This window comes from Gorilla gorilla, chromosome 6, assembly GCF_029281585.2.
Source record: "Gorilla gorilla gorilla isolate KB3781 chromosome 6, NHGRI_mGorGor1-v2.1_pri, whole genome shotgun sequence".
Taxonomy (NCBI): domain Eukaryota; kingdom Metazoa; phylum Chordata; class Mammalia; order Primates; family Hominidae; genus Gorilla; species Gorilla gorilla.
Window position 1 is genome coordinate 9,518,247 of NC_073230.2, and position 18,130 is coordinate 9,536,376.

At 57.5% G+C, this 18,130-nt stretch overlaps 1 protein-coding gene across 20 annotated transcripts in view; it reads right to left on the bottom strand.

The window, feature by feature from the left end:
* Positions 1 to 18,130, bottom strand: part of MAD1L1 (mitotic arrest deficient 1 like 1) — a 420,579-nt gene that overhangs the window by 246,945 nt on the left and 155,504 nt on the right. For all 20 annotated transcript variants that reach the window (XM_031013142.3, XM_031013141.3, XM_031013143.3 and 17 more), the window contains one exon: positions 7,733 to 7,877. In XM_031013142.3, coding sequence (XP_030869002.2) covers positions 7,733 to 7,877 — 145 coding nt within the window. The remainder of the gene's footprint in view (positions 1 to 7,732; positions 7,878 to 18,130) is intronic.

The window sequence follows — 18,130 nt, forward strand, 5'->3', positions numbered from 1 at the left end:
GGAGTCGGTGTCTAACCGGCCAGTGAGCATGTAAAAAGCAGCTCAGCTTCACCAAGCCTCAGGAAAGTCAGAACAACAGCTTTCAAGTACAGGCCCCCACCACGGAGAAAACCAAAGGCCGGAGGTGAGGACCCGGAGGGACCAGCACCGTCCACATCCCAACAGGAGTGCCACCTGGCACAGTAACTCTGGCGGGGGTGGCAGCCCCGGGAACTGACCCTATGCCACACCTGGGCATGCCCAGCGCAAGGGCACCCAGGGGATCACCAAACGTTATGCACGTGTTAAAACGTCCACGTCAGCAAGAGTCAACACCCCCATGCTGGAAACCATCCGATGTCGGGTACAGCCAAGTGTATTTTAAAAAGTGGTATTTTTATACAATGGAAAACTTAACAGAGTAATTAAGAAAAATCAACAAATCTCAGCTATACACAACACACATGACTCTCACAAAGATAACGTGTAATGGAAGCCAGGGACTAAAGAGTACAGGTACGTGATTCCAATATGTGACGCTTAAAAACAGGGAAGTGGGCCAGGCGCAGTGGCTCATGCCTGTAATCCCAGCACTTTGGGAGGCCGAGGTAGGCAGATCACCTGAGGTCAGGAGTTCAGGACCAGCCTGGCTAACATGGTGAAACCCCATCTCTACAAAAATACAAAAAAATTAGCTGGGTGTAGTGGCAGGCACCTGTAATCCCAGCTCCTCGGGAGGCTGAGGCGAGAGAATAGCTTGAACCCAGGAGACGGAGGTTGCAGTCAGCTGAGATGGCGCCACTGCACTCCAGCCTGGGTGACAGAGCGAGACTCCATTTCAAAAAACCACAACGACAAAAAAAAAAAAAAACAGGGAAGTGAAGGCCGGACACAGTGGCTCACGCCTGTAATCCCAGCACTTCGGGATTGGGAGGCCAAAGTAGGGGGATCATGAGGTCAGGAGTTTGAGACCAACCTGGCCAACATGGTGAAACCCTGTCTTTACTAAAAATACAAAAATTAGCCCGGTGTGGTGACGCACACCTATAATCCCAGCTACTCGACAGGCTAAGGCAAGAGAATTGCTTGAACCTGGGAGGCGGAGGCTGCAGTGAGCCGAGATCACGCAACTACACTCCAGCCTGGGCAACAAAGAGAGACTCTGTCTCAAAAAAAAAAAAAAAAACAACGGGGAAGTGAAGTCAGGAGGTGCTTGCCCTGGAGCTGAGGGAGCGGCTGGAACCAGGCACGAGGGTCTTGCTGGGGTTGCTAACTACCTGCTCTTCTAGAGTCTGTCCTGGGTCTGTAATTTGTGCACACTGAACTTCAACACGGAGACTACTGAGAACAAGCCTCCCGAGGTGGGGCTGAGCCACACCCACTGTGCAGCACCCACCGCATGAAGGCAAAACTGGAACACCTCACACATCAGGTCACTAAACCGTGACCCACTCCCTGCACACAGCATCACAAAAGCAGCAAAAAGGAACAGGCTGCATTCCCAGGGACGAAGGTCAAAAGGATAATCCTAAGATAAAAACAAAGAGAAGCCACAGAAGCGTGGCTCTATGTATAGAAAACATAAAAATGGGAAAAGCGGAGCAATGTTTAAAGATATACACACAACTAAACTAGAAAGAAAAATGAGGGAAGGGACTGCTCCACGTTTAGAGCACGGCTCTGTCTGACAGCGGAGGCTGTTCTGTTTCTTACACCGGGACTGAGACACAGGAACTTGCTATATGTATATGTTCTATATGATCTTTGCACACGCAATGTGTTTCACGAGAACAGCGAAAAGAAAGACTGGACGTGGGGTGGGCGGGACCTCACTGTGCCAAAATCTTGCTTTCTGATCCAAGAGTGAGCAGAGTCCTGGGCCCCTGGGAGTCCCTGGCTCTGCGTCCTCGCTCCAGGCTGTGCCGGATCCCAGGACTTAAACAGACACCATCAGGGGAGATCAGGGCTTTGAAATAAAGGCAAGCCAGCGACTTGAAGTGGCACTCAGCTGGAGGAACAGCGGCCTTGTCTGTGGCTGGGACAGGCATGAGCTACGTTAACCTTGTTGGGGTGGTCTCCAAAGTGGAAGCTGCCCAAGCTGTATAAACACAAAATAAACAACAGCGCTTGCCTCTGCTCCATGTCCCTTCCACCCACACGTCCTACGGGAGCAAAAACATGCATCAGGTGTGTCTCCACCGTGCTATTCCAGGACAGATGAAAATAACCTGTTCAAAAATAAAAACACTCCAGCAACGTGGGCCCATTTCTAAATCGCTGCGCAGCCTGGGCACAGTGCCAGCGAGGCCCTGCCCTCTTCCTGTGGGCACCACACCCGCCTTTGTCGTGGCCAGGGTGCGGCCACCAGAACACACTCCTTCACGATCCACGGGCCACTCTGACCCTGAGCACCTGTGGCCTCAGCTCCCTCGGGGCAGCCAGCCTCCCTCACTCTGCCCTCAGCACTCACAACCCTGCAGACAAGGGACACAGTCAGGAGGAAATGGAGGGGCCTCCTCAAACCCCAGGACTGGGAGAATCCCAGCGAGGACTGCACTGCCTTCCTAGGATGGACCAGAAGGGGGCCTGGAGCCTCTCCTGTAGCAGGCCACCTCCGTAGATGACACTGAGCTTCAGCAAGGAACACGCATGTCCGTTCTGGGCCTGGGAGCCTGGCCTCGCGGCTGACTGTGCCGAGACACTGAATCCAAGGAGGCTGGGGATGCAGCCCAGCAACCCCCTGGTGAGGGAGCACACAGGAGCCCAGCCTCAGGCAGCCGAGTGAATACACAGGACACGAAGAGCAACATGTCTTCAAAACAATCAACACCAATATCCAAGCGGCTCCTCCACCAGAAAGGGCATGGGAGACTCCAGCACGGCATCCTGGGCACAGAAACAACCCCCAAGAAGAGAGGAGGCCCTGGCAGAGTCAACTGAGAATGCGCAGGGGTCTCTGAGCTAAGCCTGGCTCCCCTGCCCCAGATTCCCTCGGGAAGGCACCATAGCACGGAGAGGGGGCCTCAGGAAGCGGCTCTGGCCCCTGTAATAGGCTGGGATGGCTCAGGCTCACAGGAGCTGCCTCTGGGCCAGGAACATAGCAGGAAGAGAGCAGCTTCACCGAAGAGGACAGAGGCTTCTCCCCGGAGGACAGAGGATTCTCCTGGGAGGACAGTGGCTTCTCCCGGGAATGTGGCAGCTTCTCCCAGGAGGACAGAGGCTTCTCCTGGGAGGACAGAGGCTTCTCCTAGGAGGACAGTGGCTTCTCCCAGGAATATGGCAGCTTCTCCCAGGAGGACAGAGGCTTCTCCCAGAGGATGCCAGATTCTCCTGGGAGGATGAGGATGGCAGCTTCTCCCAGGAATTTGGCAGCTTCTCCCAGGAGGACAGCGGCTTCTCCCAGAGGATGCCAGATTCTCCTGGGAGGATGAGGATGGCAGCTTCTCCCAGGAATATGGCAGCTTCTCCCAGGAGGACAGCGGCTTCTCCCAGAGGATGCCAAATTCTCCTGGGAGGATGAGGATGGCAGCTTCTCCTAGGAATATGGCGGCTTCTCCCAGGACGGAGGCTTCTCCTAGGAGGACAGTGGCTTCTCCCAAAGGATGGCGGCTTCTCCAGGGAGGACGGTGGCTGCTCATGGGAGGACAGAGGCTTCTTCCAGGAGGACAGCAGGTTGTCAAGGGAGGACAGAGGCTTCTCCCGGGAGGATGGTGGCTTCTTCCAGGAGGACAGTGGCTGCTCATGGGAGGACAGAGGCTTCTTCCAGGAGGACAGCAGGTTCTCAAGGGAGGACAGAGGCTTCTTCCAGGACTCTCTTCTGGATGTGAGGCAGGAAGAACATGGAACTCTTCTGAGGGGTCCCCCCTTGTACTTCTTGCATTCTGCCCCCTATTTAACTGTTTCTTAAACAGCAGCAGCCCCCGCCCTCCTGGGCCCAGTCTCCATCTGCCTTCAGCTGTCTCCCGGATGGATCTGGCCTAAACTGCACCCAGCGAATACAGACACCAGCTCTCCACACTCTCCCATCGCTGAGGGTGGCAGCCGTGTCCAGGGTCCCAGCCCTCCTGTTAAAGCTCATCCGCTCCCAATCCCACAGCAGGCCCAGCCACGTTGGGTTTGAGACCATGGATCATCAGGAATGTTTGTGGAGAGTTTTTTGATTGACAAAAGGAACTTTATGGGAGTGGGCAGATCTGATGCCCCAGGCAGCGAGAAGGACGTGGGAGAGAGGAATGTGTGTCGTCACCAACCCCAGCTTCGGAGGAGGTGGCCGAGGAACGTGCTCATTCAGCCAGCCCAGACCCAACACCCCAGCCCAGAGCTCGAAACTCAGACCCTCAACAACTCCAGAAGACACAAATCTGTCTTTCCCAGTGTGCGGGTTCCCAGGGCAGGGTGTCACCATGACAACCACAGTCTGTGCTCAGCAGCCATGACGTGAGTCCGACGCCGCTGGACACCCAGTGTCAACTGCTCCCCACTAGCCTGGGGCCTCCAGTAACTGATCTGCTGTGAGACAGGGCGGGAGGGTGGAGTGCAGACAACAGGGGGTGGGAAGCGGAGGCTTTTCTGTCATTTGAAAAGTTTCTTGCTAAAAGTTAGCTTGTATCACTGATATTCCAGAAACAAGACTCTGCAGCCATAATACTGCGGAAGCTTGGGGCACTGGAGAAATGGCTCATTTCAAACAGGAAAATGGTTTGTGTTCACCCAGTTCCAGAAGCCAATTTTCAACTGCTTAAAATAGTCATGATATTTTACCAAGGTAATTATACTCTTAGCTATCAGTAACAATTAAATCCTTAGACTAGAGCCGCTTAATAAAGGTCTCGAAATAAAACCGCACACTCCAAGCACTGTGTACTAAAATGTCAAGCACACAAGGAGAGCCTCTAATGGGACGCAGAGGCCCAGAGCCCCCACCAGCCGGAGGCTCGCAGCCCTCCTGGGTGTGCCTTGAGAGAAGGCGCTCCTCGACCACCCCAGCTGGGCGGGCTGCCATGCAGAGCTGAGGTGGGCATTGGCCGACACCAAGGCACACAGACCCAGAGCAGCAGGCACGCCGCTCCCTCCAGATGGCTGAGTGAACAGCTTCATCACGGCTGGCTGGACGGATCCTGCATCCCTGGCCTGGGGCTACACGGGCGACTGGGATCGATCCTTCATCAGGATAAACAACCAGTCCATGCCCGGCGATCAATACCCACCTTCTTGCTAACACAGAGCAGGCCCGCGAGCACAGCAGGGTCGGGGTGAGGCTGGCGCGGGCCAGAAAGTGCCAGAGGCTCTCCACCTGCAAAGCAGAGCAGAGAAGAACAGAAACTTCCTGCCCTGAGCGGGTCGGGGTGGCCATCAAAGAGCAACGGCAGGAAGGAAGCCAGGCACAGACTTCCCAGGAGGCTGCGGGGCTCCGCTAGACCATGAGGGAGCCCCACAGGGATGAAACCACAACAGACATCCAGTGACTGCATGTAACTCCTCATCACGGCCGGGAGCCCTGGCACTAAGAGGGGATGTGGGCAGCAGCACCAGTGTCGCGTGGGTCACAGAACATCAGGCTGCAGGCCAGACCCAGCACACGAGAACACTGAGGCCCACACATGACCTGTAAAGGGAACTCTTCCCATCATCTTCCAACCGCTGGCCTCACTTAAGAAACCAGGAGGTTCCCAAGGGATGAGCCTCAGCCGAGGCCGGGCGGGGCTGCCCTCCTGTGGGGGCCACACTTGTAGCCCAGGCCAAGACCCAGGCCACGCACGTAGGACCAACCCAAAGTGCTGCCCGCCTGGCCGGTGTGGGCCGATGTCACTCCCCAGCCCCGACCCAGAATCGGGGAGTGGGCCCAACAACAAGGTGCACTCAAGGGGATGCCACCCGAACACAGCACGTTCGCAGGCACCCGGGGTCATCAGGCCTGAGCCCAAAGTTTAGCAGAAAGGAGAAGTGAGACCCAGAGAGAATGAGGGACATCTGAGATCCCAGAGAAAGGCCCAGCTCCCAGCCCAACCCTCCCACTCTTCCTCCCCCAGGAAGCTCTGAGCTTCCAGCATCGCGGGACCACAGCACGTCATCACGCACCCAAAGATCACCGAGCTAAGGTGTCCCGCCACTCTGAAAGAACACAGCCTCGCCCCCTCTGCTTCCCAGGCCTCTCCTCAGCGGCAGGGTCGGGCTGCACTTGCCTGAACCCCCGCAGTGGTCAGCCCGTGTGCTGTGGCCTGTGGGCGCTGTCTCCTCCTGCTCCAGGCCTCGAGGGTGACTGCAGCAGCGCTTTGTGATGAACTGCCTTCTCTCCCTCCGCCGTGGTTCTCTACACACACTTTCACAAAGGGGAAATCCTTGGGTCCCCACAGGAATGCCACCTCCTGAGAAAAGCCCTTCTGCAGCATCACCACGGCGTCTACCTCTGTTGAGGTGCGTGGCAGGTGCTGGTCTGGTGCCACTGCCTGGCCCCGCTAGAAGAGCAAATCCTCCAAGGGCTGTGCCCACACATCCACGCCACGTGCACCTCACGCATCTTGCTTAGAAGCTCACACACTAGCAGACACGGTGTGGAAGAGAAGGGAACACGGAGGAAGGTCGAGAGCTTGCTCCACAGAAACGCACCGTGCCTGACCATGCAGCAGGGCTGGGTGTCCCCTCTGCCAGAGGCAGCAGACAGCTCCGGCTGAAAAGCCATGTGAGAACATTTTGGAGTGTCCCCTGTCTGGGGTGCACCTGCAAAGCCAGGGCTTTGGGGTCAGCATCTGAGCTATGCACAGGGGCCAGCTTAGCCTGTGTTCCGGGTGCCCACACAGTCAGTGCCCGAGGGACCTAGGCCCATGTGAACTTTTCCTTTAGGAGACAGCATGGAGCCGCCCAGGAGCGAGCTGGAGAAGCTGTAAAACAGCATCTTTGGAGCAGAAATGTTACTCATTTTCTAAAAGCTCCACAACCAAGAGGTCCCAGCAGCAAAGAGCCTTGGTTTTCATCAAAAACGATCAAGAACAGGTAAACATCCATGAGGCACAACTCCCAGTACTTGACAGGTGCAGCATGCATCCTGGGCCAGGGTGGCACAGCCCTCCGCCCACTCAGCACTAGCTGGAGGCAGGCAGGGGGAGTCTCCGCCCAGCAAACTGGACACCCGCCCTGGCCCAGACAGCATCTGGGGACAGATTGACTTCTTTCTTTGTCTTCTGAAATTTCAGTACCCAAGGAACATTTTAAACAGAACTCACAAAAACCGTCTTTCACGCTCCAGCAACCTCTGCTCACGGTGCCAGACATCAGAACCCCCGCAGGCACTGAGGCTTAGAGTCGGGCCATGAAGCCACCCACAGGTGGGGCTGGGGCACACCTGGAAGCAGGTGACAGCCTTCATCCCAAGCCCAGGCTAAGACCCACACAGTGTAAATGGCGTCACTGGATGGCAAAGCATGAGGGTGCTGACTGCAAGGCACGTGGTAGCCTGCAGGGGGTCCGCAATGACAGGGAACCCTCTCCAGAGCTCAGCACCAGGCCAGGGGTGGACACTGAGATGTTGGAGGAACCGAAAAGGGTGGGGCGCGCAGCAGGCCCAAAGAGTCCCACAGGGAGCAGCGGGGCTGAGCACTCTCTGGCATTCCCAGAACCCTCCTGGCAACCCAGGGCCAAAGTGCCAACCCTGACCCGGCTGCAGCACTCCTGCCTCCACAGTGAGATCCGGCTGACCAGGTGTGCACTGACCCGCAGCTCCCTGCGACTCTGATCAAGATGCAAGGGCATACATCACCTTGGTGAGCAGCAGGACCCGCTTCTGGAGCCTCCGGGCCAGCGCCTCGTGGGTCTCGCGCTTCTTCCTCTCCTCCAACAGCTGGCCGCTGACCTGCCGGAGCTCCTCCTGCAGCTGCTGCCTGGCCTTCTCCAGCCCCCGGGCGCTGCACGGGAGAGACAAGAGGGCAAAGCAATGAAGCCTGGGGTGACCACCCCACCACGCCTCGCCCCACCCCAGGAACGAGCCCACCAGGACATCCTAAAATAGAGCTGCACGTGCAACCCCCTCACTGCCATTTCCGCACTGCTGAATAGCTACTTAAGGCCTTTCAGGAGTTTCTGGATTTCAAATAGACTCCCAGGGTGATCCCAGAACACGGCAGGGAGGGGGAAGGGAGCTCAACTCCACACACAATGGGAAAAATTGTCGGCGACGCAGCCCTTCAGGAGACGGGACTTCTGAATGAGCGAGATTGCAGAGCCAGCGCTTCCCCTCTGAATCACCGCAGATGTGCAGCGTGGTGCGGGGAAGCAAGCGCCGGGCGCCTGGTAGGGGGGCCTGTTCTAAAAACATTCTGCGAGGTTGAAAGCCCAGCCCGGCGCTAAGCCCTGGGAACCCGAGAGGCCTCCTGTGGGCCGACGCCACAGGCAGGGCCAACTCCAGGCTGCCCAAGAGGCCTCTCCCTGTCCGCCCCTTCGGGTGGCTGATGGTTCCTTTCAATTCTGCTTTTGAAACCTCCCTTTTCCCTGCATGGTCCCCACAGCCACTGCCTCAGTCCCTGTGCTCATTGCCTGTCACCTACGTTACCACAATAGCCTCCCAACGGCTCTCACTAGACCCCTCTGCCACTGGGCACCAAGCTGTCTCCTCAGACAGCAGAGAGGGGCTGGGTCATGCGATTTTTAAGCCTTTGGTGGCTCCCAACCACTCTTGGTGAGCTTCCAAGTTCGTGGCCTGGCAGTAACGGGCCTCAGGGGTTTGGATCTTGCCCCTCTCTCTCTGTCCTTCAGAAGCTGACTTGGGAGCCGGACAAATGACGGCGTCCACTGACCCTGACTGCAAGAACCCACCCACGATGCAACGGCTTTCTGTGATTCCGGGAACCCCAGGACTCCACCTCCTCACGGGAGGGGCTCCCAGGAAGGGCACAGTGAGGCGCAGAGAGGAGAGGCTGTCCCAGGGAGAGGGTGAGTCAGGACTCCACCTCCCACATGGGACAGCCGGGCACACAGGTGCTCCCAGGAAGGGACACAGCCAGGAGAGATGAGAGGCCGCCCAAGAGGAGGAGAGTCAGGACTCCACAGTGAGGTACGAGAGCTCTCCCAGGAAAGGACACAGCCAGGAAAGAAGAGAGGCCACCCCGGGGAGGGTGCGAGTCCGCGGAGGGAGTTCCCCACTCAGCCCAGGGCAGGCGCAGAGTGGAACGGCGCTGGAACACGGGAGCTGCACACGACTGTATTGAGTACCACAAACTTCTTTCCAAAGGAAATCTTAACTAAATCTCAAGGAAATAAAACACAGCACTGGGATAGAGAAAAGCTAACAGGGACCACAGTCCTGTGAGGCGACCATCAGGGAGAGCCAGGAGGCTGTTTGGAAACAGGAATGTGGGATGGGGCCATGACCACCACCCTCGGGTTCACGCCTTCCCAGCCATTGATTGCTTCTGCTCGGCCTCAGTCGCATGACTTGAGGAAACGCTTCATCCCTGGACTGACAGATGGCGCTTTCTTGGGCGGTGGTTTGGGGAAGGGAAAGCTTCATCCCAGGGCTGGTGGATGGCGCTTTCTTGGGAGGTGGTTTGGGGAAGGGAAAGCTTCATCCCAGGGCTGGTGGATGGCGCTTTCTTGGGAGGTGGTTTGGGGAAGGGAAAGCTTCATCCCAGGGCTGGTGGATGGCGCTTTCTTGGGAGGTGGTTTGGGGAAGGGAAAGCTTCATCCCAGGGCTGGTGGATGGCGCTTTCTTGGGAGGTGGTTTGGGGAAGGGAAAGCTTCATCCCAGGGCTGGTGGATGGCGCTTTCTTGGGAGGTGGTTTGGGGAAGGGAAAGCTTCATCCCAGGGCTGGTGGATGGTGCTTTCTTGGGCGGTGGTTTGGGGAAGGGAAAGCTTCATCCCGGGGCTGGGGGGATGGCACTTTCTTGGGCGGTGGTCTCCACTGGACTCATGTTTGAGTGAAGTGAATACGGGGTTTTTTAACTGTAACTTAGTAGAAGTCTTGAAATAAAGGATAAGTTGAAAGTGAATGTGAATCCAACACTCACAGAACGTCAGAAGGGCCTTGGTGGCGGTCCTGACCCAGCCAAGCATGGCGGGAACCCCAACCTGGCCACCTTCAGCTGGCCCCAGCAGAAGCCGCACAAGCCCACAGACTGGGGCCAATGTACTGGCGTCCAGGACGCGGGCGTCTCATTTCAGCCGCGTGTGATCTTGTGAAATATGTATCTGATCGTCAACCCATCTACCAGAACACAGCTCCTAAAACCCTCAGGCTTTCCCAACTGAGGCCTTCCATGTGCCAATGACTGACGGTGGCTGCAGCCCCTGGGCAGCTGCAGGACGGGGCGGGACACCAAGAAGATCGAGGCCGGACTAGAGGCTCGGGACTTCAGCCCCACCCCTAAGCTGGGGAAGGAGAGGGGCTGAAGGCTGAGTCGTTCACCAATGAGCAGGGGCGGAGTCAATGATGTCCGCCTGACAAGGCCTCCATCAAAACCCAAAGGTTTCTCACCGGAGCAGGGAGCGCTTTCACTGTTCCCGGAGGGTGGTGGCCTCCATCAAAACCCAAAGGCTTCTCACTGGAACTGGGAGAGCTTCCACTGTTCCTGGAGGGTGGGGAGGGCATGGAAGCTCTGCACCCTTCCCCCACATCTCGCCCTGCGCATCCATTCATCTGCATCCTTCGCAGTAAGCTTTATAACAAACTGGTAAACATACGTTTCCTTGAGTTCTGTGAGACACTCCAGCAAATTAATCAAACCCAATGGGAATCCCAACTGGGTGGTAGGAACCCCAATTTACAGCTGGCCGGTCAGAAGCACACCTGCGGCTCGCAACCAGCACCAGAAGGTGGGGACTGAGCCCTCACCCCAGGGTCTGACAGCACCTCCAGGTAGACAGTGTCAGAACAGAACTGAGTGAGACTGAGCTGAACGGCTGGTGTCCCAGGCAGAACCAACTGCTTGCTTGGTGGGTGGGGAAACACCCCACATCTGGTCAGAGTCTTCTGTGTTGACTGCTGCGACATGAGAGCAGAGGAAACCGTTCTGAGTCTTTCCTATCCTATCAGCCGCCTCGGAAAGCCCTACGCTGACACTGGCCCCAGGTGCAGCACTGGCCAGTGGCCCCCCTGCCCCCTCCAGGCACTCCATAACCAAAAACGCAAGATAAAATAAAAAGCAGGCACAAAGCTCATGGGAAACACATATTATGAGGCTACTTTGGGATCCAGTTCAATTTTAAACTATTCATGGGCCAATTTAATAGTCAGGGGCTGTAAAATCTACTCTTGAATCACTGAATTCAGGTGGAAAAGTTCACAAGTGCTTTAAATCACGGCTCCGTGTGGTCATTTAACTAGAAGAACGCCACCATTCCCTGTACTCTGCTTCAAAGCCAGAATGTGCAAAGGCAAGAATGTGACAGGTGCTGTCTTTCAGGTGACAGGCACAGCACAGGCATCTGGCCAGAAAGAAGGGTGAGGGGCTGCGCTCGGAAGCACCCTCAGCTCAGCACAGGATGGCTGGGCAGCCTTGAAGGGGGCCCAGCAAACCCACACCCTGCATCCTGAGTGAGGGTGCGCTCACATCTGTGTGGGGGCACATGTGGGGCTGGAGTCCCCCCGCCATGCAGAGCAGATGTGAGTAACGCACACCCACAGGACAGTGGCTGTCTTGCTTCAGAGCCCAGGCTCCCGGCACTTGAGGACCAGGGCTCAGTGCAATAGAGCCAGGGGCCAAGACTGGGTCCCAGGAACTGGATGTGGCCTGAGCTGCTTCCCTCAGGCCCACATCCCACTCTCTACAGCCTAGGCCGCCTCGGTGAGGCAGGACGGCAGGCACCAAGACGCCCCAAGCCCGGCCCTCGGCCTGTAACAGTGGCTCAGCGGAACTAGCATATCCCTCCGCCACTGCTTAAAGGGTCTTTACCTACTCCTAGCTTTTAGAGTACTGAGATAATAATGCAAAAATAGCAAAGAGTAATAATGCAAAAACTCACTCTGGGATCAAAGGGGAAGTGTGGAAACAGCTAACTAGGCTCTGTTAAAGATCTGCAGGAGTGCTGTGGCCTGGCCAAGGACAGAGCAGTTCCCGACCTCTTGGACCCTTGCTGGCACCCAGATCTCTACGATCGTCAGTCACCTCTTGGACCCAACCCCCTCCTCTTGCCCCTACCCTTAGCATAACTAGAGCCTGGGATCTGTACTGACTTCAGATGGTCTTTGTGACTGTAGGTCACCATCTCCCCGATCCGCTGGCTCTCCGAATACGCCTGCTCTTCCTCCGCCACTCTCGCCTCTCGTGTCTGGCTGTCAAGCATTGAGCAGCTGAACCTGGGCTTCCTTACAGACCCGGTCTGAGGAAATGCAGTGGCTGCAGGATGTAGCGTGAAGCGTGTGTTCCGCAGCACCCCAGAGGGTAGACAGAGGCATAGGGGCGTGGGGCTGAGCCCAGGCTGGAAAAGCTCATCCGCCAGGTTGTGAAGCAAACCTCTCCTTCCTGGCAGTGAAATCCACATCATGAACGGAGACGGGAGAAGTGAACCAGAGCAACACACGTTCCCGGCTGAGGGACGGCGTGGGCAGCAGAGAGACACCCACTCCAGGACCGTCCAGGTGCAGGCACTCGGGCCCGCGTCATCAGGGCCACATCCCCAAGGCCTGATGGCTGACACTGAAATCTTCTGAACAACAGAACTAGACTGTAAAAATTCAACACCAAGACGTGACAAGGAGACGACACTGCGGAATGCTCGCCAAGAACCATGTCCGGGATGTTTGCCACTCACACCTGACTGGCAGGCGAGTCTACCCAGTCTGTTCAGCACACGGGATGTGGGTGAGGACGGCCACATGCCGTTCCAGGCAGCAGAGATGGCAGCACGGAACACCGCAGCCAGCCTGGGCTCGTTGGGCCTCCATTCTACTGGGGTGGGAATCTCAGGCAAAGAAGCCACGCATGTGGCATGAGCAGAGAATCTCACGGCGGGTGCAGGTACCGAGGTCACAGAGAGCAGGAGGAAGACCCTCACGTGCCAAGGACGCAGTGACTTCAGGAAGCAGCTCCCATCCCTTGGGCTGTGGGAACACGGGGCAGAGGCTGACATCATTAAAATGTAGACACTCAGAGATGGGCCCCATGGAACAGGAACTGAGGCTGCTGAGGGAGGCCGTGCTGGTGTCTGCATGGGGACCCTGGAGGGCCTGGACCCAGGCCTCTGAGAACAGGGCAGCAGCCCATGGAGCTGGCACCTCTAGGCACTACGGAATCTGCAGGCTGGCAGGCTGCTGGGAGGGGGCAAGGCCAGCGGCTAAAGAGCTGCCCCACTTGCCTGCAGGCTGGCCCCGGGCCCTCTCCAGCGCCCCCAGGACAGGCACTCCCTGGTGAAGCGCAGGTGTGGGCTGCAGCCCTGGCACTGCAAAGTAGGGCTCAGAGAAGGGAGTGTGGAGCTGCGAGGCAACAACTCAGTAACCACGATGGGCAGAAGACAGGCCATCAGCAAACCAGCAAGCAGGTGCCTTCTGACACTGGAGGGGAAACAGGAGGCTGGGGGGGCCCTCAGGGAGTGGTGGCGGGACAGCCTGTGGTGTCAGAGACAGGCGGTGTCAGAGCCGGGGACGCTTCCAACGGGCAGCTGGCGTGCTCATTCGTGGTCAGCCTAGCGGGCCCGAGGTTGGGCCAACCGGGAGCAATGGGCAAGGTCAGAAGAGGACGAGCAAACCAGGAACGGCCTCTGCATGGGACGTGGAGAGCAGGCTGAGCCAGAGGGGCAGGAGGGCAAGGAGCAGGCTGGCGTGTGTCCATGAGGTGCCGGCGTCTCGAGAGGAGGGGAAGGTCCAGCAGAGGCGGCCCTGTCCTGAGGACCCGAGGAAGTGGCAATTAGGAGCCAAGCCCTGGAGGTGCAGGAAGGGCCGGCACAAAGTGGACGGCCTGAGTGCAGCCTAAAGGCCCCCCATCTAGCGTTTCAGACACCGCCAACAAGTGGCGCTGCCCACCCAGGCGTGCAGGTAGAGGCGCTCCGGCAAGATGGCCTCTGCCTCCCACCCCTCAGGCCCTGCAGGGCACCGGGACCCCAGCACACTGAGCCACAGAGGCACCAGCGACGGCAGGCTCTCCCCTGTTGGGGATGTTCTCTCTGTTCAATCCCGGCCTTTCTTCTGAGGTACAGAAGAGAAAACTCATAAAAAATTAAGCCTCTAGTTCCATGCTTGGACTGAACTCTGAGGTCACTGGCATTTCCGTGAGCCTCTGGGAGTTCAGAATGAAGTTCTTAGTTCCTCAAGGAGAAGCCCGGCATGTTTATCAATCAATGGCTCTCTGAGCCAGCCTCTACTCAAAGAACAAGCTCTGAGCTTTTGAGCATCCATCTGCGCTGTGACCAGCCACTGCCGGCCACTTTAATGTGATCTTCATCAGAAACTCCCGGCCTAAGAATACCGACTTTCAAGGAACAACGAAAGGACACGATGTATCCCAAAGCGGCAGGAGACATTTTAACGACCTTCCTCAAGACACTGCTGAGCCGGCTCTTCCACGCACGACCCATTCCTCCCACACGCTCTTTGTCTACCTTCTCCCAAGTCCCAGCCCACTGTGAGCACCCGCCAAGGCAAGGGCAGGCATCACACAAACAGGCATCACTGGACTCTCCCCAGAAACCATGAGGCTCTGGGGCACAGGAGCCCACGGCGTGGCCACCACGGGAGACAGGCTCTGAGAGAGGCCAGGACAGGTGGTGCTGGGGTCCAAGACGAAGCAGTCGTGTGCTCCGGGGACCTGATCCGACCCTTGGGATGGTATGAGGCAGCTGTTCCCGCCCCAGTCACAAGGCTGAGAGGTGCCTGGCATGTGGATCCACAGGGTATGAAGACGCCTCCACAGCCACGCCCGGGCCCAGGGCAAAACCAGCACGTTTTGGGCAGTGCACAGAATGCCTGTGTCGTCCCAAGTTCACCTGTGAAAACCCAGATCCCCAATGTGATGGTGACCAAACGGGGGCCCCTGAAAGGGGATTCGGTCCTGAGGGCGGAGTGCTCCCGATGGGATGCGCATGTTGCAAGCAGCACAAAGCTCGAGTCCTCTCCCTCTGCCCTGTGAGGACAGGGGCTGGTCATCTGCACACCAGGAAGAGAACCCTCCTCAGACCCGGCACTGCCATCCTGCACTCCTCAGCTCCACAGCTGTGAGAAACAGACATCTGTTCAGATCCCCGACTATGGTACTTTGTTAAGTGAGCCCGAACACAGACGGCCTCCTAACCCATAACGCCCAGACACACTGTTCACACGTGGGCATGGGGTCACACCGAGGCTTCCGGGCTGATGACTGCCCCGACACGGTTATGACACAGTGAGCCCACAGCACAGTTAGCCTGCAGCACAGTGAGCCCGAGACACAGGTATGACACAGCGAGCCCATGGCACAGTGACCCTGAGACAGGGTTACGACTTGGTGAACCTGCAACATGGTGAGCCCAAGACGGTTACGACATGGTGAGCTCACGGCACAGTGAGCCTGAGATGGTTACGACACGATGAGCCCGCAGCACGGTCAGCCTGAGACGGTTACAACATGGTGAGCCCGTGGCACGGTGAGCCCAAGACAGGGTTACGACATAGTGAGCCCACAGCATGGTCAGCCCGAGACAGTTATGGCACAGTGAGCCCGCGGCACGGTGAGCCCACAGCATGGTGAACCCGAGACGGTTATGACACAGTGAGCTCACGGCACGGTGAGCCCGAGACAGAGTTACGACTTGGTGAGCCTGCGGCATGGTGAGCCCGAGATGGTTACGACATGGTGAGCTCGCAGCACGGTGAGCCTGCCAGTGGCCTCAAGGGTTAAGATGTAAACACAGCTGCATGCACGGTGATCTGTAGTGATGAAGTCTGGCATGAAACTAGGAAAATATTAATAAAATTGTATTCGAACCTTGGCAAAATCTCTAAAAGCACCTTTATTCTTAGCTATCTGAGGAACATAGATCAAGACCCACCCACAAGTATGATTTTTAATCATCTCGATTTTACAGATGAGTAAATTCAAGCCTTGAGCGACTGAGTCATGAGCATGAAGCCACCGTGTCCCCCAGGACACCACTGTACTGACCTCCAGGGTCTCCAGGGCCGTGCCTTGAGCACCCCCATAGGGCTGGGGGGAGACGCCCCAGTCGGGCCAAGCAACAGCACTGCCACACAGGTGACACGTTCCATGTGTCTCTCAGGAAGAGAGCAAGTGCAGGGGCTTGGCTGAGCCAGCGGTTGGGAGGGCTGCGCCTGGAGCAGGTACACGAGACAAAAAGCAGTGCTGTTCTGCAGGAGGCGCTCGGGAGCAGGAGACAGGGATCCAGGAGGCTAGCAGGGAGCAGAGGACAGGCTCCAGCCCCAGTGGACAGCCTGCCCTGCTCTGCTCCGGAAGCACCCACAGGTTCTGAAAGAGGATATGGCTGGACAGAACAACCTCCCAAACCACACGTGCTCGTCCTCCAGTCACAAGAACTGTACACAGAGCTGTGTTCCCAGGCGCGCGTCGGGGAGCCTCGCAGAAGCCTGGATCTAGAGGCAAAATTTTAAATGGAGCACGAACTGGTTTCAGAAATACTCTCCTGGAAGGCCAGGGTTCCCAGACAGGGCAGAAGCAACACTGCGCATGTTCAGGCATCCACATTCGCTCCTTGCTAAGAGGGAACACCGGGGAAGGGCCCCCACTCACCACAGAGAGGAGCCGTCTCTGCCGTCGAAGCCCCCAGCTCCGGCCTGGAGGCCGGCACGACAGACGCAGGCTCCCTGTGTATCTGAGGAGCCGCCTGAGAATGGGAATCAACAGCTGCCTCTGCAGAGAGGCAGGGAAACAACTGCCCTGGGACCTACAGGGTTGAGAGAGTCCCACCTACCCGCAGGATCCCCCACGTCACCCCACTATCCGGAGGCTCTGAGCGCTCCATCCACCTCTGGCCTTCTCCTTCCTCTTGGATGGAACTGAGGCCACCAGGCCCCTCGCTGCGAATGGGCAGGGGAGGACTGGATCAGATGCGTGCGTCCGTCGTGAAGCACGAGAGCATCAAGAGGTCCCAGTTCCTCCCCTGCCCCACCCTCACGGGGCCTCCGCGGCTGAGCCAGGAGATGCTCCCTGATCAGGAGCTGCTGGAGATTCAGATCAGAGTTTATGCTTCTCATCTACCCAGGAATGAAGAAGAAAGCAGAGCAGGCTGGCGGCCAGGGCCCCTCCATGTCTGAACTCGGAGGCTGAGCCTCCTGAGCAGTTTCCCGCTCTCGCCCGAGCAGCTTTCGGCTGCAGGGGGTGCTCCTGGGTACATGACCTCGTTTAGCCTGCACCAGAATCTGGGAGGAAAGCAGCAGCGCCGCCCCCACCCCACATCCCTGAGGAGGAAGGGGCTCAGAGGTGGCATGCCTCGTTGAGGACTTGGGTTCAAATCTCCACCAGAATCTGGGAGGACAGCAGCAGCACCGGCCCCAGTCCCCACATCCCCGAGGACGAAGGGGCTCAGAAGCCACTGTGTCCCCCAGGACACCACTGTACTGACCTCCAGGGTCTCCAGGGCCGTGCCTTGAGCACCCCCATAGGGCTGGGGGGAGATGCCCCAGTCGGGCCAAGCAACAGCACTGCCACACAGGTGACACGTTCCATATGTCTCTCAGGAAGAGGGCAAGTGCAGGAGCTTGGCCGAGCCAGCGGTTGGGAGGGCGTGAATGCCTCGCTGAAGACTCGGGTTCAAGTCCACGTGGCCAGCTCAGCCCCCACACCGTCATGAGGTTGGGGCCGGGCAGCCGCACTCAGTGGCACAGGTGGGCACTTGCAGGTGAAAGAGAGGGGCAGGCCCTCCTCCCTGGGGGGCAGGTTCAAACTCGGAAGGGGCTGGGACTCCGAGAAGACAGGCGCCCCAGGACGTCGGGCTCAGCGTGGCACGCAGCTGTTGTTATTTACTCTATCTAATCCCAATCTTAAAGGCCTCCAAGTGTCAATACACATTTTTCTGAAAAAAATAAAAATCCAAACAGCAGAAACAAAACCAGAGAATGAGAAGAGCAAAGGCTGAAATAATTACCAATCAAAGGAACGGCCAGGGGAGCAGGCTCTGAAGCTGCAGCCTGGCCTCCAGGTCGCTTCTCCCCGACTCTGCCTCTGATGAACGCTCTGTTCCCAACATCTCATCAATTGGAATCACCAAATTTAATTTGCA